Source organism: Trachurus trachurus (assembly GCF_905171665.1).
Source record: "Trachurus trachurus genome assembly, chromosome: 18".
NCBI classification, from domain to species: Eukaryota; Metazoa; Chordata; class Actinopteri; order Carangiformes; family Carangidae; genus Trachurus; species Trachurus trachurus.
Genome location: NC_139909.1, coordinates 7,984,605 through 8,011,425, shown reverse-complemented (window position 1 = coordinate 8,011,425; position 26,821 = coordinate 7,984,605). Strand labels below are relative to the sequence as shown.

Here is a 26,821-nt window from a genome sequence, read left to right as displayed (position 1 = left end):
ACCAAACATAAAATTGTGGAGAAACTGCAGATTTCAAGATCTGCTCTAGGTTTCAGGTGCCACAGGAGTTCCTTCTGGTGGTTTTTTCTCTTATCTTCACCATGTTCACCACACTGCATGTGGTTGTCCTGTGTTTGGCGTTCACTACCGCTCCGGTTAGTTGCCACGATAACTCCTCATCTGATGGGACATCTCCGTCGGATCGGATGATGTTGGACATGCCCGACGTCCACAGCTTCACAGACTTCCCGGTCCATCTGATCCACGCCTCGGACCGAGACTCTGGACATCTGGAGCAGGAGACCGTGAACAAGCCCCTGGGAAAAGTGAAACAACAAGCCAACAAGCTGAAACACATAAGTCCTCCATCTCCATCATCATCTTCATCCAACTCCTCTCTGGCTGTCCGCAAGCGCCTGGCCCCGCCGCCAAAATGCATCCACGAGACGTCGATAAAAACGGCCTTCAAGTACATCAACACCGTGATGTCCTGTGTGATCTTCGCCGTGGGGATCGTCGGGAACGCCACCCTGCTGAGGATCATCTACCAAAACAAAAGCATGAGGAACGGACCCAACGCTCTGATCGCCAGTCTGGCCCTGGGAGACCTGATATACATCGCCATCGACGTCCCCATCAACGTCTACAAGGTAGGTAGAGCACTCAAGTACCATCGTATATAAGCATTAACTTCTTACAATGTGTCGCCTGTGTTGTGATATTCAACCAATTTATGTCCTTTTATGCATAAAGTTACTGAGGGATAGTTCAACATTTTGGCGAATTGGCCCATTGCCATAATCCCTATAGTCATAGCAGTAGGTTCGTTACCTTTAGTTGTCGTTGCAAGATGTTTTTAGAACGGCGGAGCAGAGCCGTGAGCTGCTCAGAGCTACGCTACGGAGGCTAATGGGATTTCTTGGTTTCCCTCATCCAACAACTCATCAAATACACAATCCAACAACTCCAAAACGCTCTGGTGGACAAGTTGTGACCTGCACATTCACCACGCTATGAGATAATAACACAACGTTACCAGACAGAGTTGTTTTAGAGGGAAATGCAGAGACTGCTTGATGAAAAACTGTTCCTGAAGGCAACGCACATCAGTGGTTTTGCATGAATTTCCCTCTAAAACAACTCTGTGTGGTAACGTTGTGTTATTATCTCATAGCGTGGTGAATGTGCAGGTCACAACTTGTCCACCAGAGCGTTGTGGAGTTGTTGGATTGTGTATTTGATGAGTTTGATGAGGGAAACCAAAGAAATCCCATGAGCCTCCGTAGCGTAGCTCTGAGCAGCTCACGGCTCTGCTCCGCCGTTCCAAAAATATGGCAATAGGCCAATTTGCCAAAATGTTGAACTATCCCTTAAAGCTCCAATGAAAATACGAACAACGCTACAGTCAGTAGTGTCAACTCATTTGACTTGGATGTGGAGGAAAAAATGTGTTATCTATGTGTGTTGTGTGTCTCAGGCAGGAGGTTGAGTGTCAACTGATAACGGCACTAAAATATCCCACAAACTAAGATAGCACACACCACACACACACAGACACACTCACACTCACTGACACTGTGATATTATGGTAATCTGTTAACTCTGTGTGTGTGTGTGTGTGTGTGTGTGTGTGTGTGTGTGTGTGTGTGTGTGTGTGTGTGTGTGTGTGTGTGTGTGTGTGTGTGTGTGTGTGTGTGTGTGTGTGTGTGTGCATGTGCAGCTCCTGGCGATGAGATGGCCGTTTGCCGACAGTGCGTTTGGTCTGTTCCTCTGCAAACTGTTCCCGTTCCTGCAGAAAGCTTCAGTCGGCATCACCGTCCTCAACCTGTGCGCTCTGAGTGTGGACAGGTAACGTGAACTCTTCCACAGTCAGAACCGTCACCGTGATGTAAAAACATACTCCCTGCCTTTCCCATAACAGAAACTTTAACTATCACAATATGTCTGACCCCAACCATTACCCCAACGGTACCCTAAGCAAATTCTATCTTTTACCCATATACCCACATGCCATAACTGAACTGAATAAGAAAATGAGATGAATGTAAACATGGGAAACACATACATAAGCAGTGGGTGTGTAAATGTAGGGAAATGTATATAGTATGTATGGTGGAGGCTTTTGTGGGTATGTAAATATGGGAATGTATGTACAGGTACGGTGGAGGATACACATCTGTGGTCTTTGATGTCATGTTAGTAAAAGTAAAGTAGTGTATTTCTAGCGGCTGTACAGAAAGTGGAAACAATTATCCTGAAAAGGACAATAAAATCTAAATATATTTAAATCTAAGTAATTCTCTGTATAAATGAACTCTTTAAACCAGTGGTCTCCAACCTTTTCTGGCCCATGATCCCATTTTGACATCATAAATTTCTGGCGACCCCGTCAATCAAGATATTTTTATATGCTGCATTTTATTTGAACTCTATTTAAATTTGAGAAGGTGAAAGTAGTACAGTACAGTCTTTAGGATTGTGTGTGGTGTTTAAAAGAAATAATAATTAGTTTAAAAAATATATTTTTATCAGTAATTTCTTTTATCAATTACTAGACATTTCAGGCGACCCCATTTGAATTCTAGGTGAGCCCACATGGGGAACCCAAGGTTGAATAACACTGCTTTAAACTATATAAAACCTCTACAATAAATAATAGTAGTAAATAATACATTTTTAAAACAATTTAACCACCTGCAGACCTCGTTCCAAGGATCTTAATCTCAGAAATAAAGATTTTAACCAACAACATACAGTAAACTGCATGTTGGATCAAGTTGTCTTCTTAATTAATGTATTCCTCCTCTTGTTTTATGGTTTTTCCATTTTAATTTATTTTGACTACAAAGGGGAGTGTAACCAACTATGCATGGTGTTTATAAGGGACTCTGCATTTCAGAGTACTGCGTTTTGACCCTTTTTGACCCTAACATCAAGTCACTTTCCAAATATATCCTGATGATGCCTGGACACAGAGGTCCCCACAAAGATAGAAGAACAATAACACACACAAACAGATATAATGAAGCCAAGTCTAGAAGTGATGATTGAACCACTAAATGTTGTGGTTCAATGACAATTTGTAGACAGTCCTCTTCTCTCTCCCTCTCCTCTCCACCATGTTCAAATGGTGACATCATGAGACCAAGAAAACACAAAGTTATTGAGACATTGAGATTTTTGTTGTGCTATAGCCACCACTGTTGTTAGCTTTTGTTTGAGATAAAGAAATGACCATTGCATCCTTCTACTTAAAAGGCCTCATGATAGAATATCACTGTAGCAGAACTTTTTTATAGGGAGATTCTTATCAAATATCCCTAACTTTTTGTGAGTTGTGTAAATGTAAGTCAGACAAATTGAGTTTAAATTCAGATTCTTTCCTTTTTTTAAAGCGTAATGCTGTGGGTAGGGAGGCTGATGTCAATCAGGATTACATGCACTGCCATATCATTTTTATTTGAGTAGCTTATGATCATTTTTATATTTTCTTTTTTTATGATGTAACACCTGTTTGTGGATCCTTCAGGACAACGCTTTTGTCTACCTAAAGTTGATATTTTGAAATTTCCAGTAGGCCTATCACAGTCAGCAACAAAGACAAAAAAAAAAAGGTAGATCTTTGTCTTTACTCCCTCTGGGCTAAGCCTCGGATCTCCCATGGACCTAGATCCGCCCCTGGTGAAGACCAAACAAAATGTAATTTTCCAAAGACGTCCCCATAATTACTAAAACTGGCAGAGGTCCCCAGAAGTAGGCAACAAGAACACACCGAATCGACACAAGTTCATTTATCAATGCACACTATACAAAAGTACGTTTCATTTCATCACCTTGTGCATCACCAGGTATCGTGCTGTGGCGTCCTGGTCCCGGGTGCAGGGCACAGGCGTTCCCACGGTAACGGCGGTGGAGATAGTGGCGATCTGGCTGCTGTCCATGTTCCTGGCCGTGCCCGAGGCCGTCGGCTTCAACATCGTGACCTTCGACTACAGGAACGTCACCTTGCGGACGTGCATGCTGCAGCCCACCACGCCGTTTATGACCGTGAGCGTTTCTGTTGTTTGTGTGTGTGTGTTTACAATGTGTGACGGCATGTTTGTTTGCCTTTAAGGGGTCAGTGTGTGTGTGTGTGTGTGTGGTCTTGTGTGGATGTGTGTGTTTGCGTCAGTGTGTTGCTGATAGAGATCTCTGCGTCTTTACAAGACTTTATCTGACACCAAGTTTCAAGTGTTTCCAGCTTCTGTGGACCGTCTGAACCCTCTTAGAACCAGACTTTGTACTTGATTTGATGCTCACAGGAAATATTTAATAGAGCCACAAATTAATAATCAAGAAACAAATTAATATTTGAGATGAATCTTTAAAATAAAATGAATTGGGAAATGTGTACAGTGCCATCTTATGGAGTATCACAGGTGGATGGTTGATCCCGGTAAGATGAACGGGGGAGGGGAGGAGTGAACTCTCTTTGGTCCATGTCTACGATATCTTTGTTATTCTGTTAGAGGGCGAGGTCTCTTCAACTGAGACAGTTTAGAACATCGTTTCCTGTTTATGTCTCTAAGTCGTGACTGACGTAAACAAACTCAGCCCAAAGCACTTGTAACTGAGCCCCGGGTCAGCTGACCTGCTTTTAGACACGGCCTTTTGATCATGTTTTAACCGCAGTCAGCAAATATCTAAAGTGTTCGACATCAATCAAGATGAATAAGCTCATAGCACCAACTACAGCACAGGTCATGATCCAGAGGTTCTAGGTAATTAAGGGTAGTTCTGATGGTCCAAGCGGTCTTTGAAGGATATCTGAAGTTCTGGGAAGTTCTTAGGGCTTTTGGTTTAAGGGTTTGCTTGACCATTCATTGACCCTATGATGCTTCATTATCCCCGGGAAGGTCCTGTGAGGTTATTTTTAATTCGGGCTCCACGGCAGACAGTCTAAGTGGGTCTCACAGTCTGCAGATAGAGAAAGACGGATCTACATGCGAGTTGAAAGGAGATTCTGAGGCTTTTAGTTGTGTTTCAAGATGTTCTAGATAACGGACTGGAGCTGTAATTACTCAACTGCTGGTAGAGTTAGGAGAAGAAACCCCTTCAAAATAAGAGCGTCAGTCAGGGCCGTTGTATAGGGGAGAAAGGTGATGATAATTCTAGGGGCCCAGCGCCCAGTGGGGCCCATAAAAAACCCCAGTAGTCTAATCTTTGTATGACTGATTTATTCTGCATAAGACCCTGACTAATACTCATAGTACACTGTAAAAACTCAACATCTTTCCAAGAATATTTGTCTTATTTCTTGTCCAAATGTCTCATTTCTAGTCAAAACTCATCTCTTTCCACTTAAAATATGACTCATCACCTAAAAATGAACTTGTTTTTAGATAATTTTCACTTAAATTCACAATAAATAGAAAAATCTGCCAGTGAAAGTAAGTTTTTTGTGTTTGTAATAAGAAAGAAAAACTTGCTCCACTATCAGATTTTTTCTACTTATTCCAAGTGAAAATCTGCTTGAAAGAAGTAAAAGGTGTCTAAAAACAAGCTGCTTTTAATATGATGTGTCTTATTTTAAGTATAATGAGATTTGTTTTGACTAGAAATAAGACAAATATTCTTGCTAAGATACTTGAGTTTTTGCAGTGTAATGCTGCATTAGCATCAAAACAAAGAAGGCTAAATAAAAAACGATAATACATACGTAGTCTAAGAAAAAAAAGGAAAAGTTAGGGGGAGGGGCCCACTTTAGTATTCTTTAAGGGGGCCCAGAATTCCTAGCAACGGCCCTGCGTCAGTGCACAGTTAAGAGAGTCACAGTCAAATGAAACATTCTCTGTGACTCAGTCTCTAAGGCGTCTGACAGAGTTACTCATCAAACCCCCCAAAAAACCCCTCTTTGTCTGCTGATTCCTTAACGACACACTGGCCTATTATCATCTGTCCATCTGAATGAATTTAATTTGGTTGCCAAGCTCCGGCGTATTCATGAACGTGATGTCATCCACATTCACAGCAATGAGGTCAACCCCATCATGAAGCTACCAAAACCTCAGTCCACCTTAACGGTAGGGTTGGAGAGTCTAGCGGGCCACATTTTGAAGTCAAAAGTCCTATCCTCACTGACCATATTCACAGCGTCGCCATCTTTCCTTTGAATTACGTTAGCCGGCGTTAGTCATTGTTGATATGACGCCCTTCCTAATGTAAAGTAAGGTAGGGAAGCAGTAAAACTGTGGATAGTCATCACCAACACCCTAGATACATTTCACGTTATTCAAGCCTGGAAGATGCTAACAAGCTTGTACTTTTAACCGATATCAGATGTTGTACGTTAAATAGCTCAACGGTTGTTATGGTGTGATGGCTTTGAGCCTTCCTACATCGAGTGATGACGTTTAGCAAAGATGGCGACGCTAATTCCTCAAACTTCTCTCTGAAGCCACGCCTTTACCTTTCCGCGGACATAGGTGAAGACACCCAACGGGCATTGCCAGAGCTACATTGCTCACCCATCAAACTGGAGTGTGGCTTTTCTGCGGACGTAGGTGAAGACTTAGACATGAAGGCATCTGATTGGTTTTCTGCGAAAAGCATGGATTGGTCAGAGTTTTGTCAGCTCTGATCATTTCCGTTCCTTTTTTCTGAATACATAATGTATTGACTACTCTCAGGATAGATGGACCATTTCAGAGAGATGATACAGAGCAAGCAGATGTAAAAGTAACTGCTAGCTCTCTTTCCTCCCAACATCCATCTACCTCTTAAACAAACCACCTGCTAAATCTTAAATGGGTTTTATTCTTTTGGAGATTTTAATTCTTTTTAGGGTTTCTTTTATTTATTTATCTACTGGTTTTTAGGATCCTTTAGAAGTCCTCAATACACTCTGCACTTTATAGATTCTTATCAGTACCTACTTTATTTACCATATTTATTGTAGGTTTACTTAGGGCTGTGCAATATCTGGTCTATGAATTGTACCCACTCAGGAGTGAATGGAAAAAATGTTTTATGTCATTTAAATGTACTGTTATGTCTGTCTTGTGTTTTTAATGAAATGCAGCTGCTGGAGGCATTGATTGTCCAAGGCAAATTTCCCTCTGGGGACAATAAAGTTTATATTGATTGATATTGATTGATTTCACCCAGTATAACAAAAAGTGTTTCTGAACATTGGTTACCAACCGTAACTTTAAGCTCCTCTGACGGTTCTTCACTTCTTCACTGTTCTGACGATGTGTGGTTCTGTCTGATCCAGTTCTACCGGGACGCGAAGGACTGGTGGCTGTTTGGTTTCTACTTCTGCGTCCCTCTGGCCTGCTCTGCTATTTTCTACGGCCTGATGACCTGCGAGATGCTCAGACACCGGAAGGGAAGTCTGAGGTTCTCGCTCAGTGAACACCTCAAACAGGTGAGCGCAGACGAGTGTCGTATGTTACTGTACTGCCCTACAATGGAAGAAAGGGGTAACTCCTCAGAGTGCAGTTCTGAGAAAAATGAGTTTAAAGTATTTTTGTTGTCCAGTCAACTGTATTGAACTTAGGATTCTGAAAATGGGTCAAATCCTTGCTTTTGTGAGTAGTAGTCAAGCTGTGTAAAAATATTTAACTCAAACTTAACATTTTACCCGTATTTCAGAGTTACCTTTGTCTGTTTGTGCATTGAAGCAAAATATAAGCTAGCCATACAACGCAAGAAAGGGCTAACTCTCATTGGTTGGTAAAATGGTAGTAGCCTGTTGTACAATAGGGCCTGTTGTGCATTCTGTACACAGATAAAATAAGGAAACTGATATTAAGATGTTCTCTTGTTGTTTCACCGCATTTTGGGGAGTTAATGTGAACACCACCCTCAAATATATCCCAAATAAGATAATGTTGAGTCAATATATTTATCCACATGATGTAGCAGACTTTTAAAGGGACAACGAGGAGTTTTGGAAAAGCGAAGCGTTTTCACACTACATTTATGAGCCTCTGCGCGCACCGTAAAATTCTTTGACCGGCGCAAGACAGACTCATGTTTTCATTCATCAAGAATTAAAGTCAGAGGTTCGAAGACGATCACATACCGTTGTAGTTCCGACCATAAACGACGATTCGGTGGCGTTATTCTCATGACTCGCCACAAAACCGAAAGTACTGGTCGGCTCGCCCAGCATTTCCACCAACACTAATAATAACAAAATAACAATAGAACGATATATTTATCGAAAATGGGCCCATTAACAAGTGTGGGTAGCGGAGATTCATCCACATTAATATGAGACTTTTTTATTGTCGCGGAATTTTTCGTTCTGCCGACGGAGAAACTCCTCGTTGTCCCTTTAATGTCCCAAAAATGACAAAATCTCATTTTCTCAAAAAATGATTTTCTCGCGTTGTAGGGCAGTGTACCTCTTCATATGAGACGGACTCTGACGTAGATTTTTTGTCTCAGCAGCGTAGAGAGGTAGCGAAGGCCGTCTTCTGCCTGGTGTTGATCTTCGCTCTCTGCTGGTTCCCGCTGCACCTGAGTCGCCTGCTGAAGAGAACCATCTACCAATCCAACGACGCTCGACGCTGCGACCTGTTGAAGTGGGTGCAGCAGGAACATCATGTCTGTACAGCGCTGGAATAAAAGAGAGTAACGACACGCATTGGTCCAATGGAAGCGCCTCCTGATGGAGGAATATGGGTATTGCAAAAGCGCCCAAGAACTGACATCTCTGCATTGTTGGTGAATGAGCAAGTGTGGTATTTTCAATAATTTAAGGACATTTATAGATCACCCACGTTAATAGCATCATCGTGGATCCTTTACAGATAAACATTAACACATAGGCTAGTAAAAAAAACAGTTTCAATCTACATTTTGTAATAAACAAATTATAAGTATAATTTTATATGACCAAGACACCTAGAAACAAAAACATGGCCGAAGCAAGTGGGCAACACACATACATTGGAGTGAATGGGTTTTCTGGGCGCTTTTGCAATACCCATATCCTGCCACTCGGGGCGCAAAACCCTTACCACGGGAGTCAATGGTGGTGTCGTTACTCTCTTATTTCCAGTGCTCTACATGACTGGTCGTGGTGTCTGCCTTTGACCGTTTTTACATCTCTAATGTTGTGTGTTCTTATTTTTCTTCTGTGGTTGTAGTTTCCTGCTGGTGCTGGACTACCTCAGCATCAACTTGGCGACCATCAACTCCTGCATCAATCCCATAATCCTCTACTCCGTCTCCAAGAAGTTCAAAAACTGCTTCAAGGTAAAAAACAAAAACAAAACAAAAAAAACAAAACACAATTTCAGTTTGCAGTGGAATTGACGATCGTGAACGTCCCCCGAGTCTGTTTCTGCCCCGAGTCGGCGTGACATCATAGTGAGGTCACAGGGTCAAAGGGCGTGAGACATAGATAACACACAATAACAAGAGTAAGAGAGAGAGGGAGAGAAAGAGAGAAAGAGAGATACAGACGGGAAGACAAGACGCTGTGGTGTATTTTGGGATCGTAAAGGATTTAAAAGACGTGCGGGAAGTGAGCGACATGTTGGTTTAAAGGGACAGTCCATAGAAGTTGGTTGTGTTACATTTAACATAGCAAATATTTTACATCAGAGTTTAAAGTCACATTATTTTAGTACTTAAAACTAGGTTTTTGTGCAACTCGCACTGACGTCAGCCTCAACTAGTAGAAATTTGAATCATATGATGATGATGATAATAATGAAAATAATAAAATACTGTATATAACTTGCACAGATAAGCATTGCAAACAATGGATGGATTATTGTAGTAATAATAATTAGAGTAATAATCAATCAATCAATCAATCACCTTCGTTTAAAAGACCTGTCACGGTCAGCCAAAGTGCTTTACAGCGCAGAAGTAAAAAAGACAAAAATTACATAACAATTCACAAACGCATATCAATATACATACAAAAATATACAAATGCTATGTGCACGTTTAAATATATACACATAATCATGGCGAGAACACATCAATTCATAATGATAATGATAATGATTCATAATGATAAATATGATAATAAAAATCTAATTTCGTGTTTAAAAATCATTGAAATGTTATTTAAAATGACCAGGACAGAGACCCATTAGGGAGATTTGTACAAAGCCTTATGGGAAATGTAGTAGCTACTCAGTGTTTCTAGAACTAAACTCAGGATCTCTCCACATTTGCTGATTTTGATGTTAATGATCTGTTTTTGTTTTTCAAAATGTCTCTCAACAGTAAATCGCTGGAGTTCCCCTTTAATCACCGACCGCCCCTCTGTCTCTTTCTGTCTCTCTCCTTTCTGTCTCTCTCTCTGTGTCTCTTTGTCTCTCTACAGTCCTGTCTTTGTTGCTGGTGTTATTCTGGCTCTTTCTCCAACAGCACACTGCCTCTGCACCATGGGACGAGTCTGCAGTACAAACACACTGACCACTGAGAGACAGAGAGAGAGAGGACGTGTCGACCTCGGTCACCACGGTGAACATGGACCCATCTTTAGTTTTGACCTTTTCATGAAGTATTTATTCAGTTCTGTTTGTTATATTTGATAATGGACTGATCGTTGTACACGGACACGTCTAACTGTGTTTTTGTTACTATTATGTTTTATATGTAAAATGTTCCACTCCATCTCCACAGCGACAGACTGTGTCTGTAGTTTAAAAAGGACACCAGTGACCCCGAGTGGCTGAACTGTGTCGTTACACCCTCCCAATATGAAACTGCTGATGTCATAATGACTGAATTGTTGTTGTTGTTGTCTTTGCTACTAGAGGGACTGAAAATGTAAAATAACAACAACTGAATTTATCTTCTGGTGGTTGTTTTTTTATTTTATTTCTTATAAGAATATTTATCAATAAATCTATATTCTCAAAGCTTCAAGTGTCTGTTGTAAACACCTACAAATGCAATCACATGGGTTCCAGCAGAAGATCCACACACTCTGAACTATGATCAGCAGGGGAACTCATAACTCACCGCTGAGGCTGATGGGAGTTTCGACACGAGTCCTGATAAAGATCTGGTGGTCTCCTAAGTGGAGGAAGCATAGTGTAGCTCGAGTTTTTACTCCTGCAATTTTCCTTGTATCTTAGGATCTTTTAAATTCCCTTATTTATTTTTTACCAAGCCAAGCTTCTGTCCTTTTTTACTTCACACCTTTCCTTTAGAACTGATAATGCCGACTGCTATGGTTTTGATGCTGTGCAATGCTGCTTTGTCTGTACGTCTATGCCCGTATGTCTGTCACTGTACTTATTGTATTGTTGCTATACAGCTCTATGCGCACTTTTGCCCAAGACAAATTTCCCCTTTTTGGAGACAATAAAGTTGATCTAATCTAATCTAAAATCTTAACCTTGTCCTGTAGTGATCTATGAATCGAGCTTTTGTCTTCTAGGATATTTGTGAGGTTTGAAGGGACTGATTTTTTTTATTTAGTTTTTTTCCCCAAAAAAAGTTATTGATAATGTTTGATATTTGGATGATTTGATGGATGTCGGCTATTTTGTGTCATTAGCTACAATTATATCGATATGGGCCATATCAATATCATTATGGCCAATATCAAATACCAAAGCAAACAAATATCCTCACATTATTTTTGGTTGTTTTTGAAGTTAGGCAGAGTTAACCCTCCATATATCGCTTCAGACACAGTTTCTTTGGTTTTCTATTCATTTATCCATATAGCTTTTACATGTTATAGGCCTACACAAAAAATAATAAAATAAACCTTAAATAAAAAACAGAATCATCACAGTTGTGGTGTGTGTGTCTGAGCTACACAACGTGATTAGATTTGCAGGGTGAGGCCTGTTTCTGTTTTTTGTTTTTTTTAACAACTTTATTGACAACAAGAGTATACACAGGACTGAATACAGTTAGATGAAATAAGTGTATAATACACAACCAAACCATCATAAACACGCCAGGGGATGACAGCAAGACAGAAAAAACATAAAATAATATATTTTTTTATCATAAATATTTTGTAAAGCTTACAAAGATTTTTAATTCTCACAATCACAGAGGAGGAGATATATTGACCAACATATGCAGACAGTTCCAAGAAGTTTGGCTTCTTACCAGAAAATGTAGACTTACGTAAAATTTGGATAAAATAATTAACAAATTAATCATATAAAACTGAGAATTTTGTTTAAAAAAAAAATCATATTCAGTGTAGCGGGTGAGGCCTGTTGTTTGTGCGTCTATTCTGCAGAGCACGTGACGGACGGAGAGAGAGATGGTCCACACTCTCCCTGCTGCCTCCTCCCGGTGACGTGGGCGCGTCAACACGGGAAACGGGGGCACCAAACCCGGACAGCAGCTTCACCGAGCGTCGGTCTGCAGCGGTGGGTGTGGGTCGGTCGGTTGTTGTTGTTGTGGTTGTAGTTTATTTGTTCACTGTTTCTGTTTCTGTTTCCGGATCAATGTGATCGATCAGGCTGCGGGTGATCTAGATGAACAGCTGTCTTGTGTTTTTATTTATTTTATTATTTTATTATTTCCTAGCGGTGCGCGCGGAGCAACGGGCGGAGGAGAGGAGAGATGCGTTGCCTGGTAACAGAAACAGGACCGAGGAGGAAAACAGGCCAAGCGTCAGAGTGAATGAGCATCTCCAGCGGCTCCAGCGGTGAACATCCTCTCCTCTTTCTCTTGTCGTCACCATCACCATCAAACTGTTTTCTCTGTTTTTTTATGTTGTTGTTATTTTTTTTTATCCAAATGAAAACGAGAGAGAAACGCTGCGTGACGCGTCATGATGTCACTGCACTTTTATGCTAATAACGATGTGGTTTATGTCATTTTTAACGTCCAATACGTAGCTATACAACAACAGGCTGCACGTCCACACTGTGAAGCTTTGTTTAGGCCACTTTAATGCGTCGGTTTAATAAGAATAATGTACATACAGTATATTATATAACATTTCTATAGGCTATATAGTGTTGTATAGCCTACCACATTTCAAGGTCTTGTCTCGGTCTCAGTCGAGACCAGTCAAGATCACAGTGGCAGTGACATTTTCTTTTTTTTAACCACAAATGTCTCTGTCACTTGCTCACTTTGGTTTATGTGATGTAATTCAATAACTTAAAGATAATTAAAATTGTTCCATCTGCTTGTGTGACCATGTGAAAAACTTGGTGTCACCAGTGGGAGGAGACTTCAGCAGATTCTGTGCTGTGTTCTTCTGTCCAACCCAAACTTTGTTTACATTAAATATGGTTTAGATTTTATATAAAATTATCATTTCTTTTGAAATGGGGAGGAACAATACAGTAATGGTCTTGAAAATGGTCTCGCATTGGTTTGGTGTCGGTCTCGGACTTGGTCTCGCTCCCCCTCAAAGTCTTGGTCTTGTATTGGTCTCAGTCTTGACTACAACACTATAGAAAACAAAAATTCTGGCATTTTTAGCACTTTATTACGGACATCTTGCAATAGAATCCAGCAGTATAGTGCACAATTTAGCACATTCAGGCATTTTGCAATAGAATTTCAACATCCTGCTAATCGATCTTATGTGATCCCCAATTCATAGTCTGTGTTGTTGTGCTTTTCTATTTTAGTGTTGTTGTTCTTTCGCCCTCTCTTATTGGTAAAGCTTTGTAATTCTTTGTCCTGTTTTCCTATCTAACACCTACATACATGGCTATAATCTCATCCATATTTACATTATAAATGTCCATTAATATGTACTGTCTCATTTCTTAAGGCAGAAGTAAGCGATCCGGTCGTTTTGGCTAATGCTGCGTTCCAGGCAGGCTTTTGAAACCGTAAATTACAGCTTCAAGTCACAACTTACGACTTTGTAGCGTTCCAGGCAACCCACTCGTGTTTTTCCGACCTGTTTTACCTGTGAAAGTCACTATAACGGCCACTCGTAACTTCTGACCTGTGAACTCGTACCAGATCGAACTGGTACGTCTTCACAGGTCGGAAAAACACGAGTTACGAGCTGCCTTGAACGCACCATAACAGTCCTCGTCCCTACGTCACCACATTCACGGCGTCCCTTGGCTGCACACACAGCCCTGCATGCCGTTCTCTCTCCTCATTGGATAAAAATTGTAGGATACGATAAATGTTTTCTCCTCGGCTCAGAGCAGAGCAGAGTGACTGACAGACCCGTGTTTCGGTCCAAACACTCTATGTAAGTGATTGCTGTCGGAAGATATAACTATTTAAGACTTATATTAACACAAAAATATCGCTTACTTCTGCTTTAAATAAAGAAATTTAAATTTAAATTGAATTAAATCAGGACGTGTTCTTCAACTGGCTTGTACTAGCACAGTTCACCTGTGTATAACCGCTGTGGCTCCGCCCCCTGTGGTTCAGGTTGCAGCTGTAGTGGACGCTGAGGGTGAAGCCGCCGCGATGCCGTGCTCCTGTGCAGAGTGGAGGAGGTGGATCCGCCCCCTGGTCCTGGTCCTCTATGCCCTCCTGCTGGTGGCCGTGCTGCCGCTCTGCATCTGGGAGCTGCAGAAAGACAAAGTACATTTATACGTAGATGTGGTGCAACAGAACAATGACTGAGGCTGAGGACGGGCAGGATCGTTATAAATGTCTCTGTCTCTGTCTCCGTGTAGGTCGGGACTCACAGTAAAGCCTGGTTCATAGCCGGAGTGTTTGTTTTCCTGACTATCCCCATTTCACTGTGGGGGATCCTGCAGCATATGGTGCATTACACCCAGCCTGAGCTGCAGAAACCAATCATCAGGTGAACACACACACACACACACACACACACACACACACACACACACACACACACACACACACACACACACACACACACACACACACACACACACACACACACACACACACACAACACATATGATTATACTGAAGCAGCCGTTTTCACCTGTGCTGGTTTGCTTGTCAGCAGGATTACCCAAAAAGTACAGATTTACCCGAAACTTTGCAGGAGAAAGGAGAATGACTCAGTGAAGGATGCATTAAATCGTTGGGGCAGACCTGGATCTTTTACTTTAAATTGACTTTTTTTCCCCTATGAAGTCGGGTGCATGGTTTTCGTGGACATCTAGAATCTGGTATACACATCATCCAGTTTCCTCTGCCATTACGTAACAGTTTCTGTGTCAACATGTACTGTACTGTACAGCACTTGCTATCCAGTTGAACTAGAAGGAGACTGGGAGAGCACAGACCTCCACCAGGGCCAGTGTGAAAAAACATGCTTCAGACTTCTGAAATGGGTTCTTCTCTGACCTGTGATTCATCCGTCCAACAAGTTTGGTACAAATTGGTTCAGCCTTTTTTTTGCATAAACTTGCTTACAAACCAACCAAACAACCAAACATCAAACTAACAAACCAACCAACACATAAAGAAACCAACCAACAAACAGACAACCAGCCAAACATAAAACTAACAAACAAACCAATCATCCAACCAACCAAACAAACACTGGTCTACCAGGATAGGTATAAAGCTGAACTATTTCTGATTGTATAATTGTAGGTCCACAGTTCTGGTTTTGTCTTTATATCTTCATCCTGCAGTCGTGCTCACCATTGCAAGAAGCCGTAGCCCTGAGGTTGCTGTAAACGTGTTACTGCCCCCTGCTGGCGGCTGGGAGTACAAACACCTCCACCCAACCCTGTTTGTTTTGTCTCTGTCTTTCTCCACTAGAATCCTATGGATGGTGCCGATCTACAGCCTGGACAGTGTGAGTCATTATCACATTTACACTCACTCACTCACTCACTCACTCACTCACTCACTCACTGACTCTGTCCCTTTTAGTCCGCTATGTTCCCGTAGCAACAGGATCTAACAAGAGACAACAGGACAGTCATAAGACCAGACATTAAACTTTTAAACTCCATTACTCCATTAAAGCAGATGAAATGTTCTCCATGGTTAAAGGGATAGTTCACCCAAAATTGAAATTTCACTCATTATCTACTCACCCTCATGTGGACTAAGGGCTGGGAGAAGTTTCAGAGTCCTCCGTGGCTTCTCTGAGTTACAGGGGGTCTCGGCGTAGCAGTGCATGTCCATATAACGGTTGCAAATGGATACCAACTGTCTTCGTGACAAAATGACACACCAAAAAACATCCAAATACCTCCATGCTGCTCGTATGTAATGTCCGTCTTGTATTGAAGCCCCGAAATGCGGAATTGTCCAGAAAAAAATAAAATAGGTCTATATTTCAAGCTTGTTTTGTAGCGGAAGCTCCTCTTCCCAGTTCGTCCAAATTTGACGAACCGGGAAGAGGAACTTCGAGAAGCTTCTGCTACAAAACAAGCTTGAAATATAGACTTATTTAATTTTTTCGGGACAATTTCGCATTTTGGGGCTTCAATACAAGACGGACATTACATACGAGCAGCATGGAGGTATTTGGATGTTTTTTGGTGTATCTTTTTGTTACGAAGACAGTTGGTATCCATTTGCAACCGTCATATGGACATGCACTGCTACGCCGAGACCCCCTGTAACTCAGAGAAGCCACGGAGGACTCTGAAACTTCTCCCAGCCCTTAGTCCACATGAGGAGGAGGAGATAATGAGTGAAATTTCAATTTTGGGTGAACTATCCCTTTAAACTTTTAAACTCCATTACTCCATTAAAGCAGATTAAATGTTCTCCATGGTTAACAGACTCTTTATTCTGTCATGTGACTGTCTCCAACCCCCCCCCCCCCCTCGCTCTCAGTGGCTGGCTCTGCGGTATCCCAACCTGGCCATCTACGTGGACACGTGCAGGGAGTGCTACGAGGCCTACGTCATCTACAACTTCCTGGTGTTCCTGCTCAACTTCCTCAGCAACCAGTACCCCAGCCTGGTGCTCATGCTGGAGGTGCAGCAGCAGCAGCCCCACCTGCCCCCGCTCTGCTGCTGCCCGCCCTGGCCCATGGGAGAGTAAGATGGACATCTGTTGTCATGGTTACTGATGGACGGATTTGATTTGATTTGATTTTTGTTAAGATCCCCATTAGCTGCTACACCTGGTGGCAGCTACTCCTCCTGGGGTCCATTAAAAGCCACATAAAATAATCAAACACACATGAAATAAGACTAAACTTCCAAATAATATGAAAAGCGGCATAGTACAACAATAATTATAAAGATGATAGTAATAATAATAATAAAAAAGAAGTAGTAATAGTAACAATTTCAAACAAAACAATAACAAATCAATAAAACAATAACATACCAACAACCAAAACAAAACAAGTTTAACAAAATCAGTTATGACAAGACATAAACTCTAAAATAACCTTAGACAGACTGGAAATTAAGCAAATAAAAATCTATGCTATCTGCCTGTGAAGGCATTGTCTTTTAAGATATTTTTTAAAACATAACCGTATCGATACTTCTAGCATTATCAGGTAGTTTATTCCAACAAGATATGGCTCTATGTAAGACTGTTGTTTGCATTGAGCTTGATTTCAACGCTTGAAGGTACAACGAATAAGCCTTTTGCAACCTGTCGTGTGTGATGGTTATGGACATATTGAATATGATGGATTCTAGAAAAGAAACACATGGGCTCATTTAAAATAACAACTTTGTGGAAAAAAGAAAGAAGATTGCAGTTCAGCCTGTTGTTCACAGTCAGCCATTGGACGCTTTACACACAGTTGGACGCGCGCTTGTTAAATTGTTTTTTTGTCTCTTTGTCTCTCTCTCAGGGTGCTGCTGTTCAGGTGTAAGCTGGGAGTCCTCCAGTACACCGTGGTCAGACCCGTTACCACCGTGATAGCGCTGTAAGATTTTCACTGTAACCATGGAAACACCATGGCCACCAGGCTTTTCTCCCGTAACAATAGGGGTTTCGCTCTAGGTTTCTTCTTACCATAATCATGGCAACAGAACAGTAATTTAACACAGTTACAGTAACTTAAGTTTAACATTGTAAACATGAAGACAGAGCTGTTATTGCCCATGGTGACAGTACTAGTGTGATGCTGTAACTATGGTGACACAACTATAATATTTGCTAATTTGACCCATTGTGACCATGTGACCATTGTGTCACTTTACCACCGTGGCAACTCTGTGTTTTGAGGGTCAAAGGTTCAGGGCTGAGCTGAACAGTGTTGAACCAATGCCATGGATGTGGATGTAAAATGATAATTTAGTTCAGTGCATCTGGAAACTGACATGCTTCATGCTTCATGCTTAATTTAAGTAGATCCCCATAACAAAAATATCTCATGTTTTATCTACATAGAAAAAGTAAGGCAACTTTTTGCATCATTTTATCACATAGATCAAACAAAAGTAGTCTTTGTATGTACCACATTCATTTTGCAAGTACAGTCAACTTACTTTTGCTAGTAACATCAACTTACTTTTGCAAGTGAAGGCAACTTAATACCATTGAGTTGACTTTATTTGCATAAGTAAGATGACATCACCTGCAAAAGTAAGTTGACAGTACTTGCAAGATGAATGTTGCACATACAAAGACTACTCTTGTTTGATCTACAGGATAAAATGATGCAAAAAGTTGCCTTACTTTTTTTAAGTAGATCAAGCACTTTATTTTTTATCAGTGAGTGTGATGCTTCTGTCCGGTTCTGCAGGATTTGTCAGCTCTGTGGGGTTTATGACGAAGCCAACTTCAGCTTCAGAAACGCCTGGTCCTACCTGGTCATCATCAACAACATTTCTCAATTGGTAATGACGCAACACACTCACTCTCTCGCCACTCAACATTACCTTCTTTTAAGGGATAGTTCAACATTTTTGGCCAACTGGCCCATTGCCATAATCCCTATAGTCATAGCAGTAGGTTCGTTACCTTTAATTGTCTGTGCAAGCTATTTTTAGAACGGTGGAGCAGAGCTGCGAGCTGCTCAGAGCTACGCTACGGAGGGTCATGGGATTTCTTTGCTTCCCTCATCAAATACACAATCCAACAACTCCAAAATGCTCTGGTGGACAAGTTGTGACCTGCACATTCACCACGCTATGAGATAATAACAGAACGTTACCAGACAGAGTTGTTTTAGAGGGAAATTCATGCAAAACCGCTGATGCACGTTCCCGTCGAGGGCAGTTTTCCAGCAAACAGTCTCTGTATTTACCTCTAAAACAACTCTGTCTGGTAACGTTCTGTTATTATCCCATAGCGTGGTGAATGTGCAGGTCACAACTTGTCCACCAGAGCGTTGTGGAGTTGTTGGATTGTGTATTTGATGAGTTTGATGAGGGAAACCAAGAAATCCCATGAGCCTCCGTAGCGTAGCTCTGAGCAACTCGCCGCTATGCTCCGCCGTTCTAAAAATAGCTTACACCGGCAATTAAAGGTAACAAACCTACTGCTAAGACTATAAGGATTGTGGCAATGGGCCAATTTGCCAAAAATGTTGAACTATCCCTTTAACCCTGATCCGATATCCAACTTCGTCTGGTCTCCCCACAGTTCGCCATGTACTGTCTGTTGTTGCTGTACCGATCTCTGAGGGAGGAGCTGAAGCCCATCAGGCCTGTGGGCAAGTTCCTCTGCGTCAAACTGGTGGTCTTCGTTTCCTTCTGGTGAGGACGGAGGGAAGAGGGAAGAGGGAGGAAGGAGGAGGGAGGGAGGAGGGAGGAGGGAGGAGGGAGGAAGGAGGGAGGGAAGCAAACTGACAGACTCATACACCCTCACTCTTCCTTTTTTCAGGCAAGCTGTTTTTATAGCGTTCCTGGTGAAGGTCGGTGTGATCTCTGACAAACACACCTGGGACTGGGACAGTGTGGAGGCCGTGGCCACCGGACTGCAGGTAAACACACCTGTACAGATAAATTAACCACATGGGTAACAACTTGAGAGGTACTTGATCATTTAATAAAGTACCAATACTGCATTGTACAAATACTCTAACACTAGTAGTATTCAAACTTTTCTAATCATCAAATCGACACGGAGAACCAAAATCCATTTCCAAAATGATCTATAGTATTACATTGATGTTCTTGCCTGTAAAGGTGGAGTTAATTTCAGTATGTGCAGCTCCGGGGATCAATAAAGTTGTATCACAATCACCGTTATCAGGGTTTGAATTGAATTGAATTGAATTGAATTTCAATTCAATTCAAATTTAATTTGTATTAAACCGGATTTTTTGATTAATCAATTTATAGGACTTCATCATCTGCATAGAGATGTTTCTGGCTGCCATTGCTCACCACTACACCTTCACGTACAAGCCCTACGTCCAGGTAAACACTCTATCTTTCCAAATCTATCTATCTATCTATCTATCTATCTATCTATCTATCTATCTATCTATCTATCTATCTATCTATCTATCTATCTATCTATCTATCTATCTATCTATCTATCTATCTATCTATCTATCTATCTATCTATCTATCTATGTAAGTTCTATTTATCCGTCCTCTCCCACCCTCTTTTTTCCGACCATCCCTCCATCCAGGAAGCAGAGGAGGGGTCGTGCTTCGACAGTTTTCTGGCCATGTGGGATTTCTCAGATATAAGAGCCGATGTTACAGAGCAGGTCCGCCATGTTGGTGAGTTTCTCTTTGCCGAAATTATGTCTGGTTTCGGTTTCCGAACCATGTGTGGTTGTCAATCCGCAGTGGTGGACAGTAACGGAGTAAATTTACTTGAGGAGTACTGTACTTAAGTACATATCCAGAAGATTTGTACTTTACTTGAGTATTAGATTTCTTTGGTACTTTTTACTCTTACTTGAATCTACATTTCTAAGACAAATATTTTCTACTTTTACTCAAGTTAATTTCTATGAAGGCTGAAAAGTACTCGTTACTTTCAGGTCTGCTCTTTTTTTTTCTTCTAAAATCCTATTGGACACAAGCTGTGTTTGTCAAAGAAGGAAACCCTAACCCCTAAAAGCAGCACATCAGTGCAGCTGCTTTCAAAGAGTTCATTCTCAGAAACAAGAGTTAAAAGCTCCTTACATTCATTTAGAAAAAATTATAGTAATTCATTGATGTGAAAAATAAGAAATTTACTCTTACTTTTACTTTTACTTTTACTTAAAGGTGTACAGAAAAGAAAATTGAATTTAAGCCCACTCTGGGTCATAAAATTAGTGTAATAACTCATCTATCAGATGATGTAGGCCAAACTTTGTGCAAAATTCTATTTTTGAGTAAATCCGGGATGAAAGTGTGTATTTTAGTGTAGTTTTTTTTTCCGCATTGGATAATGCAGGCGCACGGATTATACGTCAGCCTGTACACGATTCACCAGCCACTGATATTGGATCCTTAATCCGTCATTCAACGTCTGAGACACGCACACACACACGGAGCTTGGGCTCGCCCCCAGCTTTGAATATCCCGCCCGCTCGATAACGACCAATCAAATTCATTTTCCTCACTCGGGTAAACTCGTGTTGCAGCTCGTGACAACTCGGCGCGACAAACAGGACAAACGGCCATTTCTGTACACCTTTAAAATAAATTTAAAAGCATGTACTTTTGGATACTTAAGTACCTTTAGAAGCAAGTACTTTTTTACTCTTACTCGACTAACATGTCGACTGAGCTACTTTTACTTGTAATGGAGTAAATTTTGACCAGTAGTATTTGTACTCTTACTCAAGTACTGGGGTCGAGTACTCTGTCCATCTCTGTCAGTCCGGCCTCTCACTCCTTCTCTTCCCCCCGTCAGGTCGAACCTTCCTGGGTCGTCCCAACAAGATGTATTTCGGAGCGACCTCTCGACCCGAGCACACCGAACACACCGGCCTCCTCACGGCGACCTCCCAGGACCCCATCGCCACGGCAGCAACGTCGATGCCCGCCTCCCCGTCCTCGAGCGGACGGTACCAAGGCCTCGGCCACACCCCGGCCCCTCACTCCATCTCCGCCCCCGCAGGGTTCACCTCTTCGACCTGGGAGGATGACAGCGACGGCTCGCCTCCTCGGACCGGTGGTGTCCAATAACTGGGTAACACACATCCAGGGGTGGGGCTGGAGTGTGGCTCGTCGTGGTTTATGGGCAAAGAAAAAACTTTTTGATTCTGTATAAAAGCCAGAATAAAAAAAAAAACATCAAAAGAACTCTCGTACAAAGTTTTGTTTCATATGTATGAAAAATAATTTATCAAGACAAGACAAATGAACGTAGAGGGAGAGTAGCACTCTGTGATGTCAAAGCCATGTTTGTTGAGAAACTTCAGGATAATTTAAAAAGTAATAACTCAGTTTTAAATGTTTGAAATCTGTGTTTTGATGTCACATGATGTCATTTTGATAAATGTACCTGCAGCAGTTGAGAGGACGAGATATTTGATAGTCGTTTGACAGGTGGTTTTAAACTCCCATGGTGCTGAAGTGTCTCTGAGCTAGTTTTGACTTTGTTCTGATTCACAATAAATTACGTATCATGTTACATCTAATCACCAGAAACTGTGTTGTTGTTTTAACGAGAGTGGCGCCACCTCTAATAACTGTATCTTTACATTTCTGAACGTTATTAACCTGTCCTTTATGTTTATGTGGATTAATCCACTGCGGAAAACAGCCTTGGAGAAACAAACTACTGCCTCTTGTCCAGATATTTTAGATTTTGTTTGATTTAAATGAAACTTCTGAACTGTTTCAACATCATACTTGTTCAGCAGCCATAGATCAGGTAGAGAAGGAAGTAAAACATAAAGACTGATGTATTCCTCATCAACAAAGAATATAACCAGCATTGTCCTTAAGGTCGCTTTCACAACTAGTCCGCTTTAAACAGACTAGGGTTCGTTTCCTTGGATAGTCATAGTCCGCTTCGTTTGGGCAGGTCTGAAAGCTCATCTGAACTCTGGAGCGGACCAAACAAGCATTTCTGTTTCAAAACCTTGTTTTTGTATCAGTTAATTGGCCAGTTCCACCTAAATTAAAGGTTATTTTGTTATCATTTGATCCAAACTGGTCAAAATGCTTTTGCTTTTTCACCGACTGTGATAGTCAAAGATTACACACTATGATTATGATTGTCACAAAAATGATCCATTTATAGAAGTGTTTTTTGTGCAGATTTAGAGGACTGTAGCTATTACTCTTTTGGACCAAAACAATGCAATTTGCTAAAATGAATGAGAGATTCGGGTTGGTTGGAACAGTAAAATAACTGTTTAGACATTTCAGGTTCAGGTACAGAGCCAATGAGAACAGCTGTAAATAAACATGACATCCTCGCACCTGCTCACTGGTCATCTCCTCCATGCTGAGGCCATTTATCAGCATCGCCTTCTTTGGCTTTTTCCCCGCACCTTTTTTCTTGGGAGGCTGCACAGAGGTCAACAGAGGAAGAGGATGTGTTGATGATTATTAGTAAGTAGCCATGCCATGTTATCATTTGGCAATTATATTATATTATGTCATATCATCTCACTTGACAGTCGAAGAACTGTTGACTGTGATATAATAATAATCAATAACCATGCCACGAGGTGGCGCCCTTGCCTTGACTGAGAAACAATATACACCACTCTATCTGGACAGCTTGTGGCTTACGTAAATGGAGATGGTGACAGTTTAAGCCTGGTTATTTCAGACTTACTTTAGCAATTGGGTGGAATATCACTTGAAAGTAGCTAGACCACATGTAAAAAACTAAACAACAACAACAACAAAACACAGGGAAACTGGACTTTGACCTTTCATACTGTGATTACACTAATCAAGGCACACAGGTGCGCCATGATTTATCTTTGACCAGGAAATATGAGACGCGACACTGAGTCAGTTTCCTCAATTGTTGTTCAGGACTTCATGGCCGATCCACTGCAATGACAGAAGAAACTGAAGGTAAAGCCCATATACAGAGTTGGTATTATTGTTGTTTTTATGCATCACGTGAAGAGTCGATGTTATAATGTAACATGTTGCGTGATGTGAGTGTGAATCTGTTAAACTCATGGTTCCTTGTTAATGAGATTTCAAAGAAGCTATTTGAAGGGACAGATTTCTTTTACATGGGATTGTGTGTCTGTAACAACATCTATTGCACGTCTGTCCGTCCTCGGTGAGGGATTCCTCCTCTGTTGCTCACCCTGAGGTTTCTCCAAGTTTTTCCCCTGTTAAGTGTTTTCTTGGAGTTTTTCCTCAGTGGATGTGAGGGTCTAAGGGCAGAGGATGTTGTTATGGTGCCATGTAAAGCCCTTTGAGACAAACTGTTGGTAAAAATGGGCTAATAAATACAACAACTAAAATTGCCTTGCCTTGCCTTGAAGGGATCACATTCAGATGATAGGCTACTTTTAAATGCACCAGTGTGTAAGCTGAGAAGTGAAATCTTCAAACTTTTATCTGAGAACTTTTCCTGATTTTACCCTCCCATGAGTTTCATTTTGCTTAAAATGCCCCAGTGCTAGTTTTATGTTCCTGACTGTTTTAATTGTTCTGTCAATTTACTAATTCTACATTTCCGCTGATGTAAAACACTGCTGTGGAAATACACTGCCCGTCCAAAATAAAAGTAACACTTACTCTGCTTTGATTACGGCACACATTTCCGTCCAGAGTTGCATTAATTTTTCAAACATTCTCAATGGGGTTCAGGTCTGGACTCTGTGGTCACATTGGACCACGTTTCTTCCTTGAAGATGATGGTTCCCCTGTATCCTTCTAGTTTTTAATAATGTGTTGGACAGTTCTTAACCCAATTTTAGTAGTCTCAGCAATCTCCTTAGATGTTTTATTTGCTTGATGCCAATAATTTGACCCTTCTGAAACAGATTAACATCTTTTCCACGACCACAGGATGTGTCTTTTCTTCTGACATGGTTGTTATCCAATGGGAGGCTCTTAGTGTAACGGATGTGCACTCACTCCACCCATAAAAAAGACGTGCTAACCAACCTGCCAAGCGGTTGTCAACCTCTTGGCGAAGAGGTTAGCATCGTCGCCTCCGGTGCGGGAGGTCGTGGGATCGAACCCCACCTAGGGCAGGCCGTGAGAAACACAACGCAGAGGGCCAGATCGACATCGGCTACATTAGCTATTGGCTTAGTTACAGTAAATCCAAATAGGTGATTCTTTTTTTTTTTGGACGGGCAGTGTAGAAATATTATAGTTTTTATTACATGTTATGAGTTCTTCCATTTTTATTTTTATTTGGGACTTTTCACTCTGCACTCTAAACTGAACTGTTAACAGGTGGTTAAACTTCTGATCTGATTATTATTTCATTGTTACCTGATGTGTCAGTCATTAACAGCTCATTTATAGCAGGGCAGCCTACCAAACAGTAAACTGAAGATAGACTGATAAAGCACTGTTCTCTTCAGCTGAGCCCTGCTGTTTTCCCTCTTTTAATCATTAACAAAGATCCTTTACACTTGCAAACTGATACTATGGAAGAGGATCGGGGTCATGTCTGAGTGTTTTCTTTTTCTTTTTAATTCTGATGGAATCCCAAATTTTTCAATTTTGTTTATATATATATATATATAAACACAACATCTTCCTCTTTAATTATCATTTTATATCTTATTATGGAAACAGCACTTTCCTTTGAGACTACAGTTTTCATCTGAACAACTGTATATTTACACACTGAAGCGGCAGTTTGGTGGCTTTGAAGGTGTGAATGAAGTCAGTGTAGATGTCTGACATCTGTTGCATTAAACTCTTTGTGTTATTAATATATTATACTATTAATATATCATACAACATATAATATTGTACCAGATGTATTTATATTGATCCACTGAGCTTCAGTCTGTTATTCTCCAGTCTGTGATCATTTCACTGGTGCCACCTTGTGACATAAATATATTACTGCACCAAAACTAGTGAAGAGGAAGAAGTGAGTGTAGATGTAGTTGTTGATGTGTTGTCTCCTGTGACAGGGAGAAGATGATGTGCTGCTTCCTGCTGCTCCTCACACTGACCTCCTGTGTCTGTGGTGAGTTTACTCCTTCACTTTATTCTCTACAAACTGATACAAGTCCTCAGTTAGTCTGCTCCTCACTTTCCCTCTGTCTCCTCAGAACCAACATTTGTAGTGAAGGTGACACAGAGCTCCTATCAGGCAGAGGAGAACCACAACATCACACTGGAGTGGACCTTCAAAGACATTCAGGGTTCAGCAGAGCCCAACGTTGTCTACTGTCGACTCTTCACTGATGACAGAGTCTCAGTGCTGTATTATATACGTAATGGCGATAAGAACTCAGAGTCTCATGATAACCAGTTTTCAGGACGAGTCCAGTGTGACAGAGACGTCCTCAGAGAAGGACGAGTCAGACTCAGGGGTGGACTGGGACAAAAATTTGGCCCTGGACTTTTTGGTCCAGACCGGCCCACTATCTGCGCGCGGATATTTTGCCAACTAGCACCGTTGATGTACATACAAACACACAATCTCTTAATAACACCACTACTAAACGATATACAATATACAACAAAGTAGAGGAATAGTGTGGAATAAGTTAAGTTTGGACAAGATTACATGCACATAATGAGTCTGCATGCAATCAGAACTTTGGCTAGTTGGCTAAAGTATGGAAAACAATAGTACAATGATCTGAAAAATGGACAAACACTAATTTTATCTTAGAAAGACAGTACAGCTCAACATAATGTAGGCCTATAGCATAGACAATGAAGCATGACAAGAAATACTTGTAATTTGTGTACTGCATCATGAGTAATATGTATGCAGAATGATGTTTTACTGTAACAGTAGTTAATCAGTGTTTTATTAATTTTAACTGTATAATGTTAAACTGTTGAAAGGACAATAAACCATAAACACTGACTGAAAAAAATATGGAAAGCATACATATTTGTTAAGTTGTTAGCTCAATGTCCTTCATGACCAAATTTGAGTGAGGGCACTTTAATAAAAG

The 26,821-nt window shown here is 41.1% G+C and overlaps 2 protein-coding genes and 1 long non-coding RNA gene across 3 annotated transcripts in view; all 3 read left to right on the top strand.

Annotated features, from left to right (window-relative positions):
* LOC311002144 overlaps positions 1-26,821 on the top strand; it is a 475,958-nt gene that overhangs the window by 274,239 nt on the left and 174,898 nt on the right. The gene's annotated exons all lie outside the window — the stretch shown is intronic.
* On the top strand, positions 102-10,435 carry LOC311001480 (endothelin receptor type B-like; the record flags this gene model as incomplete). The annotated part of the gene is made up of 7 exons (XM_083992568.1): positions 102-650; positions 1,721-1,848; positions 3,849-4,047; positions 7,256-7,408; positions 8,440-8,573; positions 9,141-9,249; positions 10,337-10,435. The coding sequence occupies 7 exons, from the start codon at positions 102-104 to the stop codon at positions 10,433-10,435; spliced, it is 1,371 nt and encodes a 456-aa protein (XP_083848694.1).
* Positions 14,392-21,920, top strand: LOC311002121 (transmembrane protein 184C-like; the record flags this gene model as incomplete). The annotated part of the gene is made up of 11 exons (XM_083993364.1): positions 14,392-14,508; positions 14,604-14,734; positions 15,673-15,709; positions 16,705-16,910; positions 17,687-17,761; positions 18,584-18,677; positions 19,426-19,538; positions 19,666-19,765; positions 20,127-20,204; positions 20,423-20,516; positions 21,646-21,920. 11 exons carry the CDS (start codon positions 14,392-14,394, stop codon positions 21,918-21,920), a joined length of 1,320 nt encoding a protein of 439 aa, XP_083849490.1.